The 9,822-nt window shown below is 42.4% G+C and overlaps 2 protein-coding genes across 5 annotated transcripts; both read left to right on the top strand.

Moving 5' to 3' along the window:
* The first annotated feature begins 415 nt into the window (after positions 1–415).
* KBTBD3 (kelch repeat and BTB domain containing 3) lies at positions 416–9,459 on the top strand. Of its 4 annotated transcripts, none has more exons than XM_053385733.1 (3): positions 416–558; positions 4,303–4,550; positions 6,321–9,459. In XM_053385733.1, the coding sequence occupies exons 2-3, from the start codon at positions 4,327–4,329 to the stop codon at positions 7,924–7,926; spliced, it is 1,830 nt and encodes a 609-aa protein (XP_053241708.1). In that variant the 5' UTR covers positions 416–558; positions 4,303–4,326; the 3' UTR covers positions 7,927–9,459. The 4 variants fall into 4 exon arrangements, with proteins under 4 accessions (XP_053241708.1, XP_053241710.1, XP_053241709.1 ...); XM_053385735.1 differs by lacking the exon at positions 416–558 and adding an exon at positions 565–688; XM_053385734.1 differs by lacking the exon at positions 416–558 and adding an exon at positions 3,303–3,403.
* On the top strand, positions 1,570–3,381 carry LOC128412324 (tigger transposable element-derived protein 1-like). The gene has a single exon (XM_053385230.1). The coding sequence runs from the start codon at positions 1,570–1,572 to the stop codon at positions 3,379–3,381; it is 1,812 nt and encodes a 603-aa protein (XP_053241205.1).
* Positions 9,460–9,822: the final 363 nt, after the last annotated feature.

Genomic DNA, 9,822 nt, shown 5'->3' with positions numbered 1-9,822 from the left:
AGGGAGGGACTCGCGGAGGTTAGAGAGGGAGAGGAAACGCAGCAGCCAATCGGGAGCCAAATGCAAAACACGTCAGACCAATCACCATCTCCCTCCGGAGAGTACATAGAGGTATAACAAGAAAAAAACGAATTTTGCGTCCGGTGCTTATTCTGAGTTCTGCTTTACAGCAGTCACATGCGAAACAACAGCATTGCATAGAATACGGGGCGAAGCGGGGGGAGAATCTGTATTTCCACATACCTTATAGAGCCCTGTTCTATATTATTTACATTGCTTCCCCCCTCCCCGACGCTCACTTTCAATTGATAACCTGAAGTGTCTCTTTGTTTTCATCGAGCTTGGGAGCGGGGGGCGGTCCCCGCTCTTGACAACGTCGGCGGCACCGGTAGTTACGAGGAGGCGGGCTTTTGCGTTTTTTTTAGCGACACGGACTTGGGCCACTCACAACACAGGACGCGATCGATGGGCAGCAGGAAGAGCCAATGGGAGGACAGCGTCGGCTTTTGCAGATGTCGGGTGCCGCGGATGGTCTCGGAGTGGCTGCGCTGGATGCAGGTGGGTGGTTAGCGGCGCGCGCCGAGGGGGAAACTACGGAATGGAAGGCCTCCGCTGGGTTATAGGCGGCGCGTTCCTAACGAGGGGTGTTCAACTCGCCAGCCTGGGAGCTTGAACTGGGTTGTCTGAGGTAAAAGGGAAAGCGCTATAGAACGGGCCGTGTTTTAGATTGGCGTCTCTGGTGATGAGCATGCGCGCGGGGCATGCGCAGAACAGCCACTGAAGCTGTTACGTAGCGTGTGCCCTTAGTTCCCAGACGTTCCTCCCAGCTGCGAAGGCGGAGCTTCTGTAGACAGTAAGGCGATGATATTGAAGCTGAATGATGCTAGGAATAAGTGCTGCTGTTTCCCGAAGGGCAGTTTTGTTGGCCTTTTGCAGGAAAAGCAGCAGAGAGTTTCAATTATAGTGGATTCCCCCACCCCACCCCTTTTATGTGGAAGAGGAAAGGCTATAGCTCAGTGACAGATTTTCTGCTTTGCATTCGGAAGGTCGTGGGTTCAGTCCACAGCATCTCCAGGTAGGGCTTGGAATGTCCTCTGGCTGAAACCCTGGAGAGCTGTTGCCCGTTCTAGCAAGCTAGATGTACCAGCGGCCTGCAGCTTCCTTTGCTCCTAAGTGGCTTACCGATGCCAAGGTGTCGTCAAGCATGCTCTGCTTTGCCACTGTTAATTAATTTGCTGCACTTCCTTTTGGCCTAAGTGACTCTGCATGTTCTCCTCAACTTTTACAATCACACCCACCCACGACCGATGCGGTACATACACATGCATCTGTAAATGAAGACAGTACTTTATGTGTCTGATGAAGTGAGTTGCAGTATGATCACGGCTTATGCACATTTAACACAGGCAATTTCCAAATTTATGTGCGTGGGGGGGGACCTCATCGACAATCCCACCCATCATTGTACAGCTTAGGAAAGGGTGCTGAGGTGGAGTCAGTGTGAGCAGCGTTGGAGAACGTGTGGAGGTGCAGCTGGAGATTGAGAGTAGCCTTGGTGATTAAGAAAACATGGCCCCCAAACGCAAGCCAGGGCCCTCAGCTGCCGTGCAACACAAGAAACAACGATTGGTTCCAGCACGGCAAGAAAAAGTAGCGGCGCTGGACTGCTTGAGAGATGGCATGTCCGTCTCTAGTGTGGCACGCAAATATGGCTACAGTGAATCGAGCGTCCATGCCATCAAGGTTCGAGAGAGAGAAATCCGTGACATTGTGGCAGCAAGTGCTCCAATAACTGCTCAGGTGACAAGCCAGGTGCACGACAAGGCTTTAGCGAAGACTGAGAAGGCATTAAACTTGTGGCTTGAAGACATGAACCGCAAACGCGTGCCTACTGATGGCGTGATGTTACGGCAAAAGGCTCTCAGCCTCTATGCACTCTTCAAACCTTCTGCCGAGGATGGGCAGCCTGTGAAGGAATTCAAAGCCAGCCACGGTTGGCTTACTAGTTTTAGGAACCGCTTTAAACTGAAAAATGTGCACGCAACTGGTGAAGTGTCTACATCTGCAAACAAAGAGGCAGCAAAAGCCTACCCCAAGCAATTAAAAGAACTGTTAGACGAAAAGGGATACCTTCCTGAGCAAGTTTTTAATGCTGTTGAGACGGGGCTGTTCTGGAAAAAAATGCCTGAGCGGACGTACATCTCCAAATCAGAAAAACAAGCCCCTGGCTTCAAAGCAGCTAACGACCGTGTGACTGTGTTGCTCTGTGGCAGTGCAGCTGGGCATTTAATAAAGCCAGGCTTGCTGTACAGGTCTGCAGTCCCCCGTGCCCTGAAAGGCAAGAACAAAAATCTCCTGCCTGTGTTTTGGCAACCCAATAAAAAGGCTTGGGTGACTGCAGCAACGTTTCTAGATTGGTTCCACAATTGCTTTGTTCCGGAAGTTAAGCAGTACCTTGAAGAGAAACAACTGGACTTTAAGGTGTTGCTGATTGTGGACAATGCTCCTGGTCACCCTGAGGCACTCTGCTTTGCACATAATGATGTTGAAGTTGTCTTTCTCCCGCCCAACACGGCCTCCATCATCCAACCTCTCAACCAAGGTGTGATTCGGTGCTTCAGGGCAACTTACACAAGGCTAACCTTCTCATGGATACGTAACGCTATGGATACTGATCCCAACCTTGATGTCATTGAGTGCTGGAAGTCCTTTAACATGGCCAGTTGCATCACTTACATTAAGCAAGCAGTAGATGCAATCAAGCCCGAATCGGTGAATGCATGCTGGCGCATGTTGTGGAAAGAATGTGTGGATGATTTTAAGGGTTTCCCAACCATTGACAATGAAGTGGAACATATTGTCCAGATGGCCAGACAAGTGGGTGGTGATGGCTTTGTTGACCTCACTGAGGAAGAAGTTGAAGAGTTAATTGATGGCCATGGAGGAACGTTGACTAATGAAGAGCTGGAGGAACTGCTAAGACCAAGTACAGAAGATGAAGAGGAGGAGGAGAAACAGGATGAGCCAGCGAGTTGGAATCTGCATAAGTTTGCTCAAGTCTTCCAGACAGCAAAACACCTGAATGATTTGATCGCTGAGTTTGATCCCTCTATGGAACGAAGCCTCAAAATCACACAGGGTATCACAGACAGTTTGAGACTGTATCGAGAAATGTTTGAACAGCTCAAGAGGCAACAGCAACAGTTGCCAAGCACCATGTATCTCACAAAAAACGCAGCGGTAGCAAGTGAGCCCACAGAATCAACTTCTGAAACTGAAACACAGCCAACCCCTTTGCCTGCAACTCGCAATCTGTTGCTCAGGCCTGGCCCATCATCTCCTGGAGCAACCTCAAGCCCTGAAGAGGATGAGGAAGACTAAGCAACACGGTCATTGTGCACAGGTAAATGCTGGTGTGCTTTTTATGGGCCATTTACCTGGTTTTTAAAGGGTTGTATTGACCATATGGTATTCTGGCTTTACATGCTATCCCCAGAATGCAACCCCGTGCAAGATGTGATCATACTGTATATGCCATGAAAGCTTGTATCATAATACATTTGTTAGGGTGGTATTCAACCTTTACTCAGAGTAACAAGTTTGCATAACGAGCAAATTATTTCCATCATTTCCTGTGGGAACATTTCTAATCCAGGTTTTCTCCCTCCATGCTTTTTGCCTGAAACTGCTGCAGCCAATCAGCAAAAGCCAAAGAGGAAAAACTGATTGGTCCAATCTCTCTCCTTACCCCCATGGTTTCTGCCCAAAATGGCTATCATTGACCAGCAAAACACAAACAAGTAAGAAAGTGGGCAAACTCTAGCTGTTCGGCTATATGAATCAGTTGTTTGTATAGCAAGGTTTGGGTATAATTCTTTGGGACCTTGCTTTCCCTCAAAAAAACAAATAAAGCAATGCAGTAATAGTTACAGTTCATACCACAGATTATTTTAATTTTTTTGGTAACAAAGTCACTTAAAACATTTAAGCCTTAGGAACTCATGGTGGTTACAGTGAAATATATTCACTGCAAACCAGCATACAAGCATCATTCTGTGCATGGATTTCTTCATCACTTGCTTTGAAAGTGTACCCAGAGGCAAGTTACCAATGGGATTCCGACCTGTGATGTATTCTTTGGATGGCATTTCTAGCTATTTTTATTATTTAAAATATTTATACACCTTTCCCAATATGGATAAAGATTCCTTGGATCACCACACCTAGCATACCGTACCTATGAAGTCATTTTTGGTCAGTAATTTTGTTGTGTGTGTCTAACTTTTATATTATCTCCTTCAGCAATAAGAATAGAGTGCAGAAACCATGGACAACCGATATGATTTCATTAGCACCCCAACTTGCAATGGGATTTCCTCTCGTGAGCAGAAAGCCAGCTCCTTGGTGGCTGAAGGCCATGGCCAACAAATCTTAAATGTACTGCAAAGCTTCAGAGATCAAAACAACTTTTTTGACTTCAAAATACTTGTGAAAGATGAAGTGATCCCATGTCACCGTTGCGTATTGGCAGCATGTAGTGACTTTTTCAGGTAAGCCTATGATGTAGTTCTTGTGTGCATAGATATATAGATATATATGAATAGAAACATGGAGATATATAAAAATGACTGTTACATATGTGATGTAGTTAATTCATTCTTCTATTCCAGGGGTGTCAAACTCAAATTCATCGGGGGCTGATATAAAATTCATATAAATTCATTGGGGGCCGATATAAAAACAAGTGGAGGTTTCCTGAACGCATGTAAAGTGGAGGTTTCCTGTGTAGAACGGCTGGCGCCGCTAGAGGGCAGACGTTCTCTGGCTTGTAGGCTGCCGCGCATGCGCTGAAGAGGCGGCTTTCTTGTGTGAAAAAAATAAAAACGAGAATAAAAGGTGAAGGCTGGCGGCCGGCGGCGGCTACACGGGCCACATGACAAGGTCTGGCGGGCTGGATTCGGCCCGCGGGCCTTGTGTTTGACACCCGTGTTCTATTCAATTCACAACCCACCTATTCAAAACATAGAAGTAATTCTCATCCTATGTTGACCTTCAAAAGTAGATTAGTAGATCCAGTCAGCTATGAAAGGGCTATGAAACCATTTTAAAATTATTTGTTTTTGTTAGATAGCATGACTTCCACCCATTCACTGTGTACAACTTCATATGTAGGTTTCAGGTGGAGATGTGCATTACCATCTGCCTTAAAAGCTATATGCAGCCAATTCAACACAATGCAGAAGGGCATGCACCTACAGATACCACTTCTGTATGCAAACCGCCTTTGCTGGATGTATTGATTACACTAATCGATAATAAAGTTATTTATCGGTAGGAATATTTAATAACTGTTTCTCAATGAGTATTTTTGTTGTTGTTTGGATACTCTATGATGCAACATAGTATAGCATTTCAAATCAAATTGCTTGGCTCATATCCTCTGTTTGACAGTGTCTAGTATTGAAGATCTCAGAGAAGACATACAAATAATTTTAATTGTATTAAAATAAAAAATCAAGCATAAAACAGAACAATCACAGAAAACAGGTACAAGATATTGAAGCAGAAACAAAAACGGGTCTAGATACATCCGGAATACATTCTAGACTTTAGGTATAATAGAAATTACAACATATGAAAACAAGAACACTGTTAACATGGGTAGCCCTTGTCTTCCAGGAGGGTGAGCTGCATTTCCATTGAACCTTGGTTTGTGCCCACCTCATGTTGTTGGAACTGCAACTCTCATTGGCTTCTTGGTCAAGGGTGATGGAAGTTATAGCCCAACAGCATCGGGTGGGCTCCACATTGGCTAATTGGATGTACAGAAACAGAAATCCTCTGGCAATACATCATGCTCTTTTACTCACTCTGAGCTTTTAAGAACTTAAACATCCTAAGCAATCTGAATCTGAGAGTGGATGTAACTGTTAACAGGAAAAAAAAATAACCCAAAAATTACAGTGGACTTGCCATAGGTAAGCCTGTAGTTTGGATCCTATTCTATGAACTAATTTGTGTTTTAAGATATACACTCATCATACCTTGATTGGAATGATGCCTGAATTTATCATGCCGAACTATTTAAAAGTAATGAAAACCTCATAGAAAAACCCTGCTTCTTCTTAAATGTGCTTTATACTGCATTAGTTTTGTATTTATTCACTCTACAAATAATTTACCTAAAATGTCCAAAAGATGTTTATTGAAAATAGTTCCCTTCACCTTAAGCTGTGTGGTTTTGGTTCTACATTATATTCAGATGGAACAGATATCAGTGATGATTTATTGTGTGTTCATCTTCCATATTTTAACTGCAGGGCCATGTTTGAAGTTAACATGAAAGAAAGAGATGATGGGAGTGTTACTATTAGTAATTTATCACCCAAGGCAGTGAAGGCATTTCTTGATTATGCCTACACTGGAAGAACAGAGATAACAAACGATAACGTAGAAATGTTATTTCAGCTTTCATCCTTTCTTCAAGTTTCCACTCTTTCAAAAGCTTGCAGTGACTTTCTAATTAAGAACATTGATCTTGTCAACTGTTTGCAGCTATTATCCATTTCCGAAAGTTATGGGTCCACTCAGTTGTTTGACCAGACCCTCAAATATGCCCAGCGCCATTTTTCCTTGCTGCTCCAGTCAAATGATTTTCTGGAAATGAATTTCGAGATACTGCTAAAATGTATAGAAGCAGATGAGCTCAACGTCCCAGATGAGGAATCTGTGTTGAAAGCTGCCCTTTGGTGGACGAAACATAACTTAGAAACAAGACAGAAACATCTTCCTCACTTGATGAAAAAAATACGGTTACATCAGTTATCGGAGAAGACGCTGCAGGAAGTATTGCACTCCGAAGAACAACTACTTGAAAGCGCTGGTTGCTTGGTAATAATCAATAAGGCAATTAAAAGTGTGCAAACTTTTAGCGGTTTGTTTCCAGACGCTCGCCCTTCAACAACAGAACAGTACATACTTGTTCACAAAACTGAGGAAGACGGAGTACATCGACATACGTTTTGTTACAATATTAAAACCGATCAATGGAAAGAACTGATGCACACGCACATAACAGATCTGCCAGGATCAAGTTTATCTAGTTATGGTGAAAAGCTATTTATAACTGGCGGATGTGTAGGGAACTGTTTCCGGACAATTAGACTTCATATCGCCGAAACGTATCATGATGCCACTGACCAAACTTGGTGTTATTGTCCGGTGAAGGACAGCTTCTCATCCGTATCAGCCATGAAGAAGCCAAGGACAATGCATGCATCTGTTGTGACCCTAAATCAACTGTTTGTAATAGGGGGGAAGACAAGGGCATCTAAGGATATCAAAAGTCTTTTGGATGTGGAGGCATACAGTCCTCTCTCTGGGGAATGGAAATCTGTGAGTCCCTTACCAAGAGGTATCTATTATCCAGAAGCAAGTGCATGTCAGAATATAATTTATGTGCTTGGTTCTGAAGTAGAAATTACTGATGCCTTTAACCCATCTCTTGATTGTTTCTTTAAATATAATGCCGCAACTGATCAGTGGTCTGAGCTGGTAGCAGAATTTGGGCAGTTCTTTCACGCCACTTTAATCAAAGCTGTTCCAGTGAACTGCACATTGTACATCTGTGACCTTTCCACCTACAAGGTTTATAGTTTTTGCCCAGAGACATATGTCTGGAAAGGGGAAGGTTCTTTTGAATGTGCTGGTTTTAATGCAGGAGCAGTTGGAATAGAAGATAAAATTTACATCCTCGGTGGAGATTATGCTCCTGATGAAATCACTGATGAAGTACAAGTCTACCATAGCAGTAGGTCTGAATGGGAGGAGGTTTCACCCATGCCAAGAGCCCTAACTGAGTTCTATTGTCAGGTGATTAAGTTTAATAAATATAGGGACCCATGGTTGTTTGCGATAGCAGTGTAGTCCAATATATCAGTTATAAGAAACTGCACAAGTTTTATGGTTTTGTTTGCTTTTCATTTGCCAAAAAGCCCCATATATTAGAGGCCCAATGGTTTGCAGCCAGTTTTTATTTTAATAAGGAGCAGGGCTTGATTGAATGTTTGAATATATTCAAACACCTCTTTTTAAATTTCAGTAGCAATCCCCCCCACCAAAAGGGATTGACCACAACTAGAATCAGAAGCTTTGTGAACTCAAGAGTAATGTAGATGATGTGAGGGTTTTCCCCCCCTTTCCCCCAGTCAGCCCTACAATATGTTGAAAAGCTATGGTATGATTTGGGGTCAACTGGTCAAAGAAAAAAAATGTCAAAAATTACATTGAGCAGTTTACATCCTGGCCCAAGTTTTCAGATTAATGCACTTTTAGGGCCAAAGTAAGAGTAACCAGGATCAATCATAGTTTTGCCAGTAGAAAAAAATGGAGTTAAAAGTTGAAGTTTTCCATAATATGTAGTAAAGTAAAATAGGCTGAATTTAGTTGATTTCTGGATGTTAGCTTAACTGTTTACCAGGGAGCACACCCCATTGAACTCAGTGGGGTGGGCTTCTGAGTAAAAATGTGTAGGCTTGCTGTAAGTTACTCAATTCTGGATTTTTTTAAAGCTTAATTTAGCATTTTTCACTATTAGATATTAAATAAAATGTCAACTATTTTGATAGGAACATTGCACAAAATAATTTTCACAAACAACTTTTATTACCTTGGGCTGCAATACTCTGTTCACCTGGGAGTATGTTCATTGAACTCATAGAACTTACTTTTGAGTAGGCAAAGAACTGCACTCACTGATAGACTAAAATGGTTTAAGTAAAGATAGTAGTGGATTCAGTTGAGTATTCAGTATCTCAAATGGTGTAGCTTCTTGATGTTACTAATAGGTTGGTCTGTCATTTCAATGCTGTTGACTGTGCTTTTCTCTTTATGATAGCCATAGGTAACAGACACAGCCCAAGAAAGTACCTTTATGCTTATGCCTGTGGTAGCAAGTGTGCAGCAAAGTTTTTATTTCCTTTGTCCAAAACAATATAGGAATTTTTCTACTTGTGCTTATTGCATCAGGTTATATCTCGTCAGTCTGATGTAAAATCATAGAGGGGTTATAATAGATCAGTGTAATTGTATTTCCCCAACTTGAATGCCTCCATATCTTTTTGGACTACAGCTCACATCATCCCTGATCATTGCCCATGCTGACTAGGGATGATGGGAGTTTGGATCCCAAAATCTCTGGAGGACACCAGATTGGGGAAGGTGGCCAAAATTTATATTTATTTAAAATTAAGTTTCATTTCCTGTGTAAATTTACTTGGGAGTAGGTACATTTGAATTCAGTGAGATTTACTCCAGAGTGAACCTGTTAAGGATTATACTGCACAGCTTGTATTTTTGAGGCAGTATCTTTCATGACTGTTTGGATCCTAATTTTGCATTTCCTTATTCTTCCTTAAATTGTAACTGGGTTGATGATCTGTATAAAGCTGATTAAGGGCATGCCAGTTGCACATACCTACTTTTGTCATCCATCTCATGTACTAACAACACATTAGATATAAGAGAAGGATATAGCTAGTTTTCTAAGGCTGCATTTCTATGCATGCTCAGTGGGGCTTAACTCCTGAGTAAACATTTTGTAAGATGTGTTTGCTTAACATCTTGCAAAAACTGGACCACAAAACACAAACTAGAGGCCAAAATATTAATTGTACAAATGCACTTTTAAGGAGTACGTATTATCTAGTAGTCTTACCTGATAGTGGCTGGGATCCAAAGAGGTATTTTAGACATGCCCAAGAACTTGGGCAAGTCTAGTGGTATTTTTACTTCCCTCCAACCTTTGAAGATCAAGATCTTCAT

The sequence above is a fragment of the Podarcis raffonei genome, chromosome 4 (genome assembly GCF_027172205.1).
Source record: "Podarcis raffonei isolate rPodRaf1 chromosome 4, rPodRaf1.pri, whole genome shotgun sequence".
Lineage (NCBI taxonomy): Eukaryota > Metazoa > Chordata > Lepidosauria > Squamata > Lacertidae > Podarcis > Podarcis raffonei.
This window is presented reverse-complemented; position numbering and strand designations above follow the sequence as displayed.